Source organism: Apus apus, chromosome 1 (genome assembly GCF_020740795.1).
Source record: "Apus apus isolate bApuApu2 chromosome 1, bApuApu2.pri.cur, whole genome shotgun sequence".
NCBI classification, from domain to species: domain Eukaryota; kingdom Metazoa; phylum Chordata; class Aves; order Apodiformes; family Apodidae; genus Apus; species Apus apus.
In genome coordinates, this window is record NC_067282.1 from 143773864 (window position 1) to 143789763 (window position 15900).

Here is a 15900-nt window from a genome sequence, read left to right on the forward strand (position 1 = left end):
TGAAACTGGTAAGGGCCATCAAAGGCAACAGGAAGAACTTCCAGTAGTGCATCAGCAGTTAAGAAAAAAGAGAAAGAAAGAAAATAAAGGCTTGCTGCTGACTGCGACAGGTGATTTAGTGACAGTGAATATGGACAAGCCTGAGGGACTTGGTGGTTTCTTTCCCTTTGTCTTCTCCAGCAGGGCCTTCTAGGCTTTTGTACCTAGAGACAAAGCTCAAAGTGGAGGGTAAGTATCAATAGTGGAAGAGGATGGTGTCAGGGTTCTCTTGAATATGTAGAAGGTATCTTTGCATGCTTTTGGGTATAGAGCACAAGCCTTCTAAAATTAGAAATGCCAATTAGAACTTGGAAAAAGAATAAGAAAGCCAGTAAAGTAAAAGTTTGGGATGAATGTGAATGCTTGTTCATAGTGTTACTTCAGTGTTTCCAATACAAAGTCACTTCCAATTTGGCTTGTCAACAACCCTGAAGTGTTTTTGAAAGTAACGTATCTAGCTTTTAATGAGGCTGGGCAGTTACAGTGTCATGTACTGCTGACAGCTGCTTCTCAGTTCCTGAAAAATGTGATTAATAATACAGCAGGTTACAAACCAAATTTTCTCATAAAAATTAGTGTAATGGATAGGAACAAATGCCTTTTGGTACTTAAGAAGTGCATGCAGTTGAAATATGCAAGGACAAGTGAAGAAATGAAGTATAGCAAAGCAGAAGCAAGATCATTTGGACTGTTAAACAGTAGAGATGTTGGCTTTTTGGAGTTATTACAAATTTCAACTTTTTAATTTGTGAGAGTGAGTGCCCAAACACTTTTCTGTTATTCTGCCCTCCAGCCTTGATTGTTTTAGATTGATCTGAAGATGCTGAAGATGATGTTGATAATTATGAAAATGTAGCTGTTAAGGAGGCAGCGAGAAAGCTGATGAGCTTTATGTCATATATGCTGTCAGTGTGTATTGATACACAATATTTATGTTCATGTGTACATAATCTCTTCCTCTGTTAGTACTTATGGGAAAAAATGGTTTTACCATCCATCAAACTTGGGTGCCTATCTGTGAGACTGATGATAGTTAACAGAGCAGAATGTTAAACACTTAGCAATAGCAGTATTATACAATGGTTAAAAAAGCATCAGACAGCAAGATATTCCTTTAATTGCCTTTTTTTCTCAGAGCAATTTATATAAAGTTCCTTGAGATGTCATAGTTTATAGATACTTCAAATTAGGGTCAGGTATCAGGGTCGAGAGGAAGACCTGACTGATGTGCCACAAACAGTTAAAATTTGGTAATGCTTCTCTGGACCTGTCACGAAATGAGTTTGTGGATTTCAGTCTGTGCTTCAAATCATGATGAGTGTTCCAGTGAAATGGCAACACAAACATTATGCTGCTGCAGACTTATTCTGTGGTACCTTTGGTCACCAGTATTAGTCTCTGTCTGCATCTGTTGTATAAAGGACTGGCTAAACTGAATTTGTATTCTGAACAGACCCATATCCCTCATTTTGCTCCCACTGGCCAAATAAAGTCAGCTTTGTGTTTACTGCTTTCCTTACCATGTTCCCAGACAATTCCTAGTAATGGATGTGTATGGGGCCCAGATTAAGGAGTGCGTCATTTGATACTCTATTATGTTCCAAGAAGAGATTAGTTTAATAAGGGAATGTAATGCAATTGGAAACAAATTTCCTGATGTGTGGAGTAGTGTCTCATCTAATGTATGACTTCACATTTGCAAAGGATCCGGATTGTTCCTTCTGCATCCAAAGATAACTGTGAGAGTGGTATAGTTAGTTCCACACATTGTTTGTTGTGTGCCCGTCTTGGTTTTCTGCAAAACCTCCCTTTTGGAAGGATCAAACAATGAGCAGTAGTGTGCAGTAGCTTGTCCTGTAATTTATTTTTTTTTTTTTTTCTTGATGAGCTTCTTGGTAAGGACTTAAGCTGTTTATAACTATCCCTTCTCTACTTGGATTATATGTTCAGGAGAAGCCTCTTCATCTAAGTCTCACCTCCAGCCCTTTGAGACTGAGCTATCATTCTGTAAGAAGAGTTGCCATCTGCTCAAGAGATATTAAAAATATTTTTAATAAATAAAACCCTGCAGTTTTGTTATTTTTTTTTTCCCCCTGTGCAGCTGATGAACCTTTATCATGTCTCATCTTTTTGAGGAGGCATTCCACTTGTTGCAAATTAGGAAATTTGTTAAGAAGTGCTTTCTCAGTTGTCACACTGAAATTTATGGTTTTTCACATTCTGTGATAGCAGCAGTTCTTCAGAAGTGTGCTACAATGGGACCTCTCTCAGGGAGGCTTCCAGAACTAGTTTGTGCTTTGGCCAGATTGTTCTTCAGTTACTCTTTGGTAAGGTTTCAGTGCCTAATGTCCTGTCATAAGATTGTTGAATGGAAGATGCATTAAGTTGATTGGAAAACTTCAATTGAAGAAGAAAATTATTCATTACTTTCTGGGGAAGTCTTTTGAAGAAAAAAAATAAAAATCTTTAAAAGGCTCTATTTCTGTTGCCTGTGATCCTGTCCTTCTCCCTAGTCTTTTTAGACAGTTGACCTCACTACCGTCAAAGTTGACTTAGATTTTCTTTGAAAAATATATCCAGTGGGTTGTTGTTCACCTGTTGAGATGACAATGATGACATTGTTGATAAAAAGAGCATTTTTCTATGCCATAAAGCATTAGTTACTGAGTGAAGTGTTAGTAGAAAAGAAGGCTAACCCTATTTTAATAGGTTCTGATTCTCTCATGTAATATGTTCCTATCTTGTCTGATAGCACTAGTAGAAATATGCGATCTGATAGTGCTGTGTTACTTGGTCTCTGCTGATCTATTTTTCATTTTTAATAAAGTCACAAGAAATGTCACTAAATGTAAGATTTTGAAAAGATACTTGACACACTAATTTCTTATTATGCTAGGTTATGTACTCATTTTATGGTTTACTTCAAGTCTTAAATCTGTTCTTTCAGAACTGGCAAGCTGAATTAAAGTTGTGTAGCAGTAATGGACATTCTACCTGTCAGAAGTATCTGTTTGGTTGTTGTTTGATTGTAGGTGTTTTTTTGTTTTTTTAAGATAATTTTTTGGTAGTAGCGTTAATGTAGAAACATTTCCTTCCTGACACAATGATTGTCAGAGCAGGTTTTCTCATGGCATATCCATGTTGACTTCCCAGGTGCAGAAAACTGGAAGAATTTAATACAGTTCTATTAAAAAACCAAAATCTTATTGGTCAGATTTTCAAAATACTGTGCTAACATACCTGGGTCTATTGTTTAACACAGTAGTAGTCTTGAATCATTCTCAAAATCCACGTGTTCACAGCTGCTTATACGACCATGTAGCCCAATTCTGCATTTAATACAGAAGTGCTACTACAGGAGAATATTTTAAATGTAGACTGTCAAAGCAAATTTGTAGTTTCACAGCCTTTAAGTATTTCACAGCTTCTTAAAATTTGTCACTATGTAGATAGATACTTGTAATAATTCAATTTTAAATACTTATATATACACAGAATTGGAGATAGAAAATGTCTGTTTATATATTTAAAGCATAAAACAATATCTGCACTTATGAAGCTGAAATAATACATTATACTGAAAAAGCAAACTGGAAGAAATACAAGATTGTACAAGCTTAATGTACTCAAGTGTACAAAGTTAATAATTCTTTTGCATAATGCTCCTGTTAATATTAACGTGGCCAGCTCATGTTAATACTAACAGAAGGCTAAATTCCTTAGTCTACAGAGTGATGTGTTAGGCACTTCACAAGACATAGTAGGAAATTCTATGTTTTCTTCTGAATGTTATAAAGAAAATTTTTCTTTTTCCAGAAATGCATCTGAAGAGATGAAAATTTTGAGTAGAAAATATTAAACAGAATACTAATTTTTTTTCAGAACCTTAATATGTGTCTAATTTAGCCTTAAGAGAGAGAAAATGCATCTGTCTACTCAGCTTTTAAGTATCCCAAGCAGGTTTATACAGTTACTGGTTTATAGCAGAATTGTGTTATTTCGTGCCTATGCAGTGTGTTACCAGTGTTAGATGCAGTACAGCATGTATCAGATACTCTTTTGGGTGCTATATAGCAGAAGACAGAGCAGAACATTGTTTGCAGGAGTGATGAAGCTAAAACTAAAATGTTAAAGCATTTTTTTGTTTAAGAAAATAATGTAGCTGTATTCCAATTTTCAGAGCAGTGGAAAGAGTTCTGTGTTGGAAAGTCTTGTGGGGAGGGATCTGCTCCCACGAGGTACTGGAGTTGTCACACGGAGACCCCTTATTCTGCAGCTGGTGCATGTTTCCCCAGAGGATGGTCGGAAAACAGCTGGAGATGAAAATGGTAAGTGTGATTCAAGAGTATGTTTTGCATACTAGGAAAGAGACTTTTTAATATTTCTTGTTAATTTGACTGGAAAATCATTGTAAAATTAAAACCTGAGTGTGCTTTTTAAAATGTGCTTAGAAGAAAACAGTTGTTGTTGCATCTGTTCTGTCCATTTAGCAAATGTCACAAAGTCAAATCTTTTGAATATTCAAAATATTTTTAATGTTTTAAGCATTCCTGTTTGTTCTTAACAGGGCTAATAAAGTATTTCATGATAATGGTTGTCTAGACTGCAGATAACAATATCTTGTGTTTTTCTTCCCCTACTCATTTACTGTATTGATAAGGTCTAAATAAAGCAGAAGGAGGAGAAATGAAAACAAACTTGTAGTAGACAAATAAAACTTAGTAGTGACCTTCTGTAGCTTACAGATGCTGCCTTCCTGGGCTGCACTGAGATATTCCAAGCAAATAAAATAACACCACTTCAAATATTCTGAATCTGTCTAGTTTGAAGCTTGTGTCTTCTGTAGTGTTTTGTATGATCCTTCAGCAGATCAAGAAAGTAATCTGAGATGTCCTTTGGGAGTTTAAATGCTCATTCTATGCTAACTAGTGCTCTTGAACTTATGAAAGAGCAGCAGGGGCCTATTGACCTTCTGATTGTAAGGTAAATCTTAGCATTTTTTATGGGGACAGTAAAATATACACAGGATCTTGATGGCATGATCAACTCCGGGCTATAATTATTAATTCTCATTGTATTATAAGTTTTTGGAATTTATTTCTAGCAATAGTAAGTCAAGGCATTAGAAGTTCTTTACAGTGTTTGTTTTCATTTAATATTTATAGCCCTTGGTTTCTGAAGAATAGTTAATAATATGTGCAGTTTAAAAGGTTTAAGCTCCAATTTTCATTATGGCCCCAAGCCGAGAACACAGTTTGGGTTCAGGAAAATTGCAAACTTTTAGTTTGCAATCCAGGGTGTGCTAGATTGAGAGATTGTAGGACATTTCAGGTTGGAAATGATCTTGTGAGGTCTCTAGTCTGACCTCAAAAAAGGGCCATCTCTGAACTCAAGACCAGGTTGCTCAGGGCTTTATCCAGTTAAGTCTTGAAAACCTCCAAAGGTGAATAGTTCAGAGAGTCTCTGGACAACCTTTTAGAAGTTACACATTTGATCTCTTTAAATGTGGTTTTATGTTACTTGCATTTTGCAGTGTATAGTTTCTAATACTTTTCAGAATGTTTTGATTCTGAGTTCTATAGGATAAAATAGGATTTTGTCTTTCTCTGCAACTTCACAGATATAAAAGATGGTTTTGTAATTAGAATATTCTGAGTCAATGCAAAACCCTTCTGTTGTGTTTTGCATTTGATCTGGGACTTCATATTTTACATTTAAAATGGGATAATGATATAATTGCATAGGGATGTTTGGCTAAATATAAATTAATATTTATAAGTCTCATTTAGATCTTTGGGGAAAAAAAACAATCTGTAAGGTGGTCATGCTATAATCTTTTCTTGATGTTCCTTTGAGTGAGAAATGGGCTTGTTTGGTAAGAACAGACAAACCTTTACGATTTAAGAATTGCATTTAAAACACCTCTTTTTGTCTAAAATTCAGGCAAATTGCAGTCTAAATGTTTTTTTTTACTGATGTGGTTTAGCATATATAGATTGTGGTGTTACATCTGAGAAGGTGGGATCAAGTAGCTTGAAAAGAAAAAAAAGATGGCAATCTCTTATCGTGGCTGTGCTGTCTGACATTGTAGTAAGTCACTACGCTGTCAGAGGTCCTATTTCTGTTTCTCATGACATGGGTCGTGAGGTAAGGTTGAGTATGTGTTTGGAATTTCCCAGAGGAAAGTCTATCCATAGTCTTGCAGCAAACAATATTCTCCAGGTGACGGGTTTCTTTTTCACCAGTTGAATATTGGACAAGAGAATATCCGTGTCTTGGCATGCTGCTTTCTGAATGTGCTGATAATTAACTCTTTGTGTGCACCGATACTTTTATGCAACTGCCTCTTTGTTTTGTGTTCTCCGTTTTGTGATGTCACCTTTATCCATCCTAATGCTTGCTCTAGATCTGTACTAGTATTATGTAGAAATACATCCATTTAAAAATAGTACTAGTCTGTGGTTCTTAGAAGCTTGTCTTCTACCTCTGAGTGTTTGCATCCAGGAAGCTTCCCTGTTTTTTTAAAATGCATTTTGGATTTGTCTGGTATTTGTTTAAACATGGAGAATTACCTTGTCTTTATGACTGTGAAGGAAAGATTGTGCCTATCCAATAACTTGTGACATCTTTAGATGCATGTGAGCTACCAAAGAATATCAGTTCATATTAGTTTGGGGTTTTTGGTTGGTAGGTTTGGGTTTGTGGGTTTGTTGTTTGTTGTTTTTTTCTTGTGGTTTGTTTTTTTTTTTTAAGTTATTCTTTTTTTTTTATTTTATTAAAAAAAACCAAAACTCTTATTTGATTCTTGGGAGCACAATGGAAAAGATAGTTGGAAAGAATTGCAGCCAGACCTTTGAACTTCTGGTTTTCTAACATGCAACACTGAGGAACAGCAGAAATTATCTTTAAAGTCACTGAGTGATACGATTCCCTTGTACAGTCATCACTGCATTAAGTCAAGATAGGCAGGCAATAGCAGAGAATTGAATTTTCCATTAAATCTGAAGTGCTGTGTTTTCATGACATAATATTTCAGACTGATACATTCTACAGACGTGTGGTTTGGTATGGAGGAAATGTTCTCATCATATTTTTGCAGTTTATTGTTAGCCTCTAGTGATTCAGCACATACAGTGTGTTTGATGTGGTGGTACCACACTGTGGTTTTCTCTTATCAAATTGCAAGAGCAGGGGTGTCTATGAGAGAACTGTCCCTGGTCCTGTGAATTATTAAATTGACCTTGTAGCTAAGACATTTTCTGGTAGCTGGTCCATTTGTTAGGGAATGGAAAAGAAGGAACATGTGAATGGTCAATTACTAGACGTTTATAGATTCTTTTTTTTGTGGTCCAAGATAGGAAGCTGAACATTATTGAGATTCTGAATGACAGAATTGATATGGAACACAGGAATAATTAATACAGATTTGTTGCTTGCTATATCAACCCTGTTTTGTCAGCTCTTTGCTCTCTACTTAACATACAAATTTCTTGCCCCAGCTCTGAACCTGTGGGCTGCTTCTTTGTATGTAGCTTTGTAGAAGAAGAGGAAAAGAGCTTTCAGAAGAAAGAGCTTGCCATCTAGGTAGTGTCAAGGATGGAAAAAATAACACAACATACAGGAAGTTGTGCACATTTTTTTCACAACTTGGATTTTTTTTATTTAAAGAAAGAGAGCTAGGAAATGATGAGGTAATGGGAGGAAAAAAAGGTTTCCAATGGTAGTCCTCTGGGTCGAAGAACTGAAGTTAGAACTGAGAAGGAAACTCAAAAACTGGGAAAACAGGTAAAATTCTCAATGTGTTTGTTGCCATGCTGCAAGAAATCCCGTATGGTGGTAGCTTTTTATGACTCTGAAAAGCTTTGTAGCTCTGACATTGTGCATGAAGAACATTTCTACTGCTTTAGAAAAGAGGAAATGATACATGAATGGCTAGAGTCACTTAGCATTGTACTGCATTGAGCATTTTAAAGGAGCATTGCAGTTTAGGAGATAACAAGTAACAATTTGGTGGAGGGCAGATCAGAGAAAAATACTATGATTGTGTCTAGTTTTCTAGAATATTAATTAAAACTTTCAGGTCTTGCTCCAGGATGTGAAAAGCCAGAAAAGCAAACAGACTGTTGCTCTATTCAGAACATACTTTTTGAAAGGCAGGATGTTTGTTCTCAGTAGCCGCTGCTGTAATAATTTCTTAAAATCTGTAATACCTAATTTTTTAATTACCAAAATGTCGTTTCTACAGACTTTTATCTAGCATTGAATCTTGAATGCAATCAGGAGAATACCTCTCCTGAAAGTTTTGCCTGAAAAGCTTCCAGAAAGTAACATAACCAGCAGAAGACTGATTTACCTAGTGAAAGTAGTGATAAAAAAAAAAAAAGTTCTACATGTGAACCAGAGCATTGGGCTATTGAATGTAGGCTAATTAAAATACTTTTTCCTTGCCTTGAGCATCCTTGCATTATGAGTAATGCAGATATTTCCTCCTTTCCTAAAAAAAACCCTCTTTTGCATTAAATTAGAGCTATGGGGAAAATTTTCTCAAGTATTAAAGGTGTGTAAGTACAGACTTCCTCAGGGTGGAGCAGGAGTTTCCCTGCTATATAAAATGAAATTTCTAAAAGTTTATACTTCGACCAGATGAGATTTTTTTTCTGTACACTTCAGGAGTATTTATTCCTTAACTGTCTGGTTTCTTTCTTTTTTTACGTGCACCAAGGCTGAGGTTAAGACTAAGCCATTTATCATGGCTTCAATCTTCTCTTGTGTTATATTTAGCAAAGGAAACTTGAAGCTTGTAAAAGCTTAAAAAAAAAATTTGATTCTTTTTTGATCATTGATGTTAACAAGTTTAAACACAGTGGCTTTGACTTGAACGCACCTTTTTTTACATGTATTTTAAAAAGATAATAAAATGCACTGAAACAAAACATAAATTTATACATAGAACTAAGCCTAGTACCTAGCAGCAGATTCCTATGCCACCATAAAACCAGTAGTTTAAGACTAAACCAGTGTTCTAGGGAGACATGATCTTTGTAGGAGGGACATAACGGGAAAGTGTTTGGTCCATGGCTTTCAAATGTAATGGAGGCAGTGTCTTCCTGTATCTTTTTCTTCCTGGCTACATTCCTGTTTTTACTTTCTTAAATTCAGTTTTTAAGAGGATGAGCAATACGATTTTGAAGATATTGTAGTTCTTCCTGTATGTACATTTTGCTTTATTTCCTCTGAACTGTAAATAAACTAAACCTGCTTAATAACCTAGAATTAATGAGCCCTTTCCTTTTGCACTTATTTTGGAGACTGGTATGCAATTTTGCCTGTTTACCAACCAAGGCAAACAAAAGCTGCCTCCTAACAGTGGTTTCTTCATAGCTTATGTCCTGCAGAACAGTAAGGGTAAAGTAGTTTATTTTTTTTCCCAGTCCATTTAAGTTTGCATATTTCCAGGGATGGTCAAACTAACCCACCTGAGCAAGACATATAAATAACTCCTCAGATGTACTAGACTTTCCAAAGTGATGCATTGGTGGTTGCTGTGCTGCTTGGATTTTATGCCAAACAGGAATGTGCTGAAAATGTCTTCACCAATTTGTTTTGATTTTTGCATTTCTACGGTGTTTTACTGGCATCACAAAAATATAGAGTGTAAACTCATCAAACCTTCAAGAAAAAGTATTCTGTAATGGGTTTTCCATAAATATTTTGAGAAAATCAGAAATTGAGAAGGGTGATAGCTAATGATGTCTGTTCTTAAATCTGTCTCAGAACTGCCATAGTTGTTTGTTTTAAATTAGCATTAGAAAGATCTATGCCAACCTCAGATTTCCTTCCTGTACAGTAATATTCCTTTTAGTGACATGAAAAACATTTTCTTACAGTTTCTTGTTCTTGCCTTGAGTAAATAATGAGAAACATGTTGCCAAAGAAGTTCAGCTTTGCAGAACCTAATGGTGCTGTTTCTGTGCTCAGATATTGTGAGCTGTTGGAATCAGATGAACAGCAATAAAGCTATCATCAAGTAAACTTTGTTGTATAGAGTATCTGATTAATATGCATAATTTTTCAGTGTTTAGTTAAGATCTTACATCTGTGCATATTGTTAATATGTTACTCATTCTCATCAATTGTAGAATAGCATACACCTGTCTGCATGCATTTGTAATTTTTATAATACAGTCTGGTACAGAAAGTTAGTAAAATGCTATCTTAAATATGGTTAAATTTTTACACATCATTCAATGCTGTTTCTCTTTAACTGCAGACCCTGCTACATGGAAAAATCCAAGACACCTTTCTAAAGGTTGCCTTTATCCACTTGCTTTTTCTCCCTACGCATAAAGTGCATGCTTATGTACACTAACTGCATACATTTCATGCCACTTTATTGTTGATTACACTTTTCCTTTTACACTTGGCTACTGTGTTGATAGATTATTTTGCTGAGTCTTGTGATCTGGTTGATTTTTAGTTTTCCGACCTTATTGCATTAGAATGAGATGATTTTTTGCTTTTCTTTTGTTGCTGCTTCATAGAATTTCCTGCACTTTTAATTCCCAAATCCTTAAAAAAAATTTCTCTATTTATTGATATATTGAAATGCAACTTGAGCAGAAAAAAATGTTTTGAAAGATGACTTAATTGTTGGTAAGCAGTTTGTTTGCCAAATGGACAGATTTGTTGTAGACTATTCTTCTAGAACAGATTGCTGTATTTGGGAGCACATAGGAAATGACCACAAACTAAAAATTTCAAGTGGAAATTATTAGTGATTCTTGGAAACTTAGTTGTGGTAATGTATCTTGCAATGTCACTCAAACTGCTCCCTGCATTATGAAGCAGGAAAAACCTCCTTTGCTGTTTCTGGGACTGCTCTTCAGTAGCCCCCAGGTAATTCTGGACATTAGTGGGAGACTGACGGAGTTAAAGTGTTTGATCCTTAACAGATTTGGGAAGAGACAAGAGACATGTTCTCCTAAGACTTCACTGTTACGCAGAATTCTTACCTATTTTTTTTTTTTTTTGCTTGGTACTACAGGTTTTTCTAACTTTTTCTTTCAGCTGTGATTTGATCTCACTTGCATGGTAAAAGAAAATATGATAAAAGCTGTGTGGTTCTTTTTCAGATTTTTTTTTAAGCTGTTGTTAATAATTCTTTTGTTTTCTGTGGCAAGCTGATACTTAATGGACTTGGTAACTTCTAAAAATGGTGGACAGATGATTGACTCAGCCACAATTAAGAAGGTGGACCTTGTGTAAGAGAGACATTAAAAAGTAATGAGATGCTATGTTTAAATAAGCTGAATCATAAGCAGAATCTTTAATTTATCTGTATTGAGCTGTTTAACATAGAACAGTAGAAAGCAGACTAATTTTTCTATTGCTGCTTGAAAAACAGTGATAATCATGTAGTTTTCAACAACCAGGTTCTTGGAAAAATGTCATTGAAACATCTCCTTCCTCTTCCTCATGTCAATTCTTTGCTTTCCAGAGATAGATGCTGAAGAGTGGGGTAAATTTCTTCATACCAAAAATAAGGTACGTTTATTCTGATGATGGAGTTGCAGTGTCATAAATACGCTATCATATTTGTATCTAATTATGCATCTCTTCCCTTGACTTTCCCAAAAAGGAGATTATTCTACCTACTAGGCTATATGCAAGAGTATTGAAGATTTTCTGCTTTGCTTTTTATGAGTAGAAAACTTCTGGAAACTTTTTTTTTTTAATTTAAGATATAGACTTCCTGTTTGTGGTGGGGGTCATTGATTCTGACGAGTTATTTATCTTAATTCATGTGTTAATTAATTTTTCTTTTTTGTGCATTGGCAAAATTAAAATGGAAATTGCAAAGGCAAGGAAGATATAATCACAAACCATTTCAGTACATGTAAGAACTGGCTGCTTCTGAGATATATTAGAAAGCTATGAAGAGGAAGGAAGAGTAATGCTCATGAAGGGAGAGAAGCAGCAACTGAGATGACCGAGGGCTTCAACAAGAGAGTCAAAGTCATTCTCTGCTTGAAGACAGTAATCTTTTTGTTGGCAGATGAATTATTTGAATGTTCATTACTGACCTTCTAGGCAGTGCTAGAAATTGAAAGAAGTCTAGAGAGGAATACAGATAGAACCTGTGCAAGGGTAGCTCTGTGCTAAGTTATTTTGAATTGGTGGAAGGAGAATAGGTTTAACAGTAGTGGAAACATTTTGAAGTGAAACTGTCATTGTTCTTCATCCGCTTAGAGATGAGAAGGGATTCAGGCTACATGTTGTTTATTAGCTTCAAAGAATTGCAACTAGATTAAAAGTGGAATAAAGTGTTTGAAATTCTTTTTAGGTGAACACTATTTTATACCTTGTCTGATGGAGTTACAAGTGCTACTAACTGCCATCTCACAGTGTTAATCAACAGATGAAATACCAAGATTCTTATTTCTTTAATTTTTAGCACTGATGACTGCTTTTAAGCATTAGCTTACAGGCTAATAGAAATTCTTACTTTCTCTCACCTTCTATATACATAGTTAGTTTTTTCACTGTCTCTTGGAGAAGGTAGCATTATTTTTCAGTTAGGTGAATGTGTGCTGCCTAATTTTAAATAAAACATTTTTTATCCTTCCATACTTCAGATCTATACAGATTTTGATGAAATACGTCAGGAAATAGAAAACGAAACAGAGAGAATTTCAGGAAATAATAAGGTAAATGTTGCACTGTCCATCTTTGTCTTGCTGTAGATTCTCTTGCTGCTTAAACCTTTCTTAAACAGTTTTGGCAGCTAAAAGTGAAAAGCACTGAAGTATGATAAGGAAGAATGCAATAATGCAATTTTTTCACTGGGTTTTGGGATAAAGGACTTTAGGTTTCAGAAAACGCAGATAATTGTTGTTACTCTACTTCAAAGCTTCCATAATGATAGTGCAAGAAATAAACTGAGTTAAACTTTTTTTTGTTTTTCCACATACAAAGCTTTGTGTAATTATAAAATCAAGTGTTCTATTCTTGTGTATCTATGTAATTTCTGAAATATAAAAGCTTTTATCCATTATATTGAGAGGGAAACGGGCCTGCCTCCAAAGACCATGGAGTTGGTTGACATATGTGGCTGGCTTTTTTTTCATCACCAAGTAGTTGCAAGGTGTATGATGGAATATAGTTTTTCTCGTTTGAAACTATAGTTTTTGGCTTTCAAAGGGGTACATTTAAATAATCCAGTGCAGTGATTAATTTATGTTATTAACCTATTTCTAGGGGATCAGTCCAGAACCTATTCACCTTAAGATATTTTCTTCTAATGTTGTAAATCTGACTCTTGTGGATTTACCTGGAATGACAAAGGTAAGATGCAGAATGCTTCTCTTCTGACACATTGAGAGCAGTGTGTTTGGAATTACGGAGTGTATGTTCACTCTTTGGCATTATTCTGTATTCTTAGATAAACAGCTTTCCTCAGGTTAAGTAGCTGGTTAGACACATTTGAGATATCACCAACTTCTTGTGTAATATTTGGTGCTCTTCACTGTTTTAAGAGGTAGATCTATTTAAGTTCTTTCTCTTTCTATGTACAGCTGAAGGACTGGAAGCATTGTGTAGGCTTCATGTGCATTTCCATAGAAGAGGTAGCACTTTAAGTTTCAAAGTTGCACCTGCAGGTAGATAGGTAGTTTATAAGTTTGGAAGTGTTCTCTCCATTGCTTCTCCAGAAGTTGCTCTATGTATGTTGCGTAAGAAGTTGCAGGAAGTGAGAATACACTGGAAGAAATGTTTAGTTCCTCTTTGTTCAGGTTTTATCCTGAATAATTTTCTGTGGCATTAAGATGACCAGATTACTTCTTTCCATGCCTATGCACACATGCATACTCCACTGTGCCAGTTGTGCAGATGGTTCTTGGATGCCAGGTCTTCTAGACAAAAGTATCAAATAATTTAAATTGATTTGTATTTCTAAAAGAGTAGTTTTGACTTTGATGCTTTTCAAGATGTTCCGTTTCTTTTGTGTTTGTTCATGAAGGGGGAAGGACAGGGCTGGAAAACTATCCTGTGCTGTGGTATAGGGTATGAACTTCCAATGAGTGGTCTCGCACAAGCATAAATAGAAAATTTTGAACAGTTTTATTTTCTTTTCCTAGGTGCCTGTAGGTGATCAGCCTAAGGACATTGAACTTCAAATAAGAGAGCTAATCCTTCAGTTCATCAGCAACCCAAATTCAATCATTCTGGCAGTTACAGCTGCTAACACAGACATGGCCACTTCAGAAGCACTTAAAATTGCACGGGAGGTGGATCCAGATGGTAAGCAGCAAGAGAAACTGGATCTTGTAATTCAGCTTCTTTTTAAAATTAAATCCTAAAATAAAGCTGAACTTCGGGCAAAAAGTTGCAAGAAAAGCTAATGTCACTGAATTTCCTAGAAAACACAATTATTATATTTGCTTAAAGACTTCCTCCTGTAGTCTCTGCAACTCAGAGAATGCTGTGATGAACCAGTATCCAATAGATTTCTGACTTATGAACAGGCCAGATAACTGTTTTAGTAGTCATAGGAGTCCCTTCTAATTCCAGAGCAGCAAAATGGCATTATAGAGTCTTGGGAGGGGTTGAGATTTTTAGTAATTTATAGTGGTCTGTTAGGATGACATAATGCTTTATTGTTCAATGTTATCTCTTTTAGTAGAGAAAATATGCCATCCTGCAGCTAGTAATTGACTGTCCAGCCATTAGTTTGGTGACCTTTAGTAAGAACAAAATTAATATATACTGTCAGTATCCATTTTGGTGCCTTGTAGTTATGAGACAGACCTGACTGGTTTGATTTAATCTAAAAAGAGGTTTATCGTTTCATATTTACGTAATTATTTCGAAACAGATATGAAGCCTCTTGGTGCCTGCTCCTTGTTTATGGGAAGTCCTATCAGTAATAATTGGCAGTGTGTGATCTGGAAGCGTACACTTGGAAAATAAATATACTGAAATTAGACTAATATTTGGTGTCGATACGCTCTGCCCTCGAATTTTTCTTCCCATAAAGAGTAATGTTTCCTGATTGTTTTCAAATTTGCCTGCTTTGGTCTGTCTGTCTGAGCCTTTATGGGTTTCACAGACATATAACCTCGAGGGAGAACCTCTTTTCCTGGCAGGCTTCTGAGTCAAATTTTCCTGGTTCAAGGCAGCAGACCATTTTATTTTAATTTGCTCCTGTAAAAACGATCAGCTGTGACTTTTGGATGACTTCCCAAAATTCTAAAACTTAAAGATCCGTAGCGGCAGGTCATGTTGCAGATTCTGTAGGAATGAGAACTTGTATGAAATGAGAACTTGAAGTACTACAGTAGGTAAACTCTTTGCCTTGTGAAAGTTTCAGGACCTAAGAAACTACTGATTTTGCTGAGGTACTGGTTTATTTTCAGACTTGAAAAGTATGTTATGTGTTAAAGTTCTTGACATGTTCTTTTCAGACCCAGCATCCCAGAAGGTATTAAGGTCCCAGACAAATCCTGTGCATGTTAGCCTACCTGTTTAGATGTACAATATTTACATATTTAATGAATGTAGGTAACTTTTCCCTCCACGGTGTCCAATATGAAGCTTAGTTTTAATTCAGAAAACATTGTCACTTATTCAATAAGAATATATTTTACTAGCAAAATGAAATCACTAAGGCTTCTTCTGTAGGTGGATTTCAAGCTATTCAGTCCCTTGGGGCTTTCAGCTATGCATTTGCTCTCTGCTGGAATTTGGCCTGTTGCTTCCTAGAGCAGTTTCTCCAGTGGGTAGTGACAATCTGGTTGGAACTGTATTTTAAATACCATTACATCTGGTCCTACACATATGCTAGAAATAAGTTCAGTCCACTCA

General features: G+C 35.6%; 1 protein-coding gene across 5 annotated transcripts in view; it reads left to right on the forward strand.

Annotated features, from left to right (window-relative positions):
* DNM1L (dynamin 1 like) overlaps positions 1-15900 on the forward strand; it is a 43468-nt gene that overhangs the window by 6711 nt on the left and 20857 nt on the right. For 3 of the 5 annotated variants that reach the window (XM_051609000.1, XM_051609003.1, XM_051609005.1), the window contains exons 2-7: positions 4220-4367; positions 10310-10348; positions 11537-11583; positions 12675-12746; positions 13297-13383; positions 14175-14337. In XM_051609000.1, the coding sequence (XP_051464960.1) occupies positions 4220-4367; positions 10310-10348; positions 11537-11583; positions 12675-12746; positions 13297-13383; positions 14175-14337 (556 nt within the window). The remainder of the gene's footprint in view (positions 1-4219; positions 4368-10309; positions 10349-11536; positions 11584-12674; positions 12747-13296; positions 13384-14174; positions 14338-15900) is intronic. The other 2 variants (XM_051609001.1, XM_051609004.1) reach the window with 1 other exon arrangement.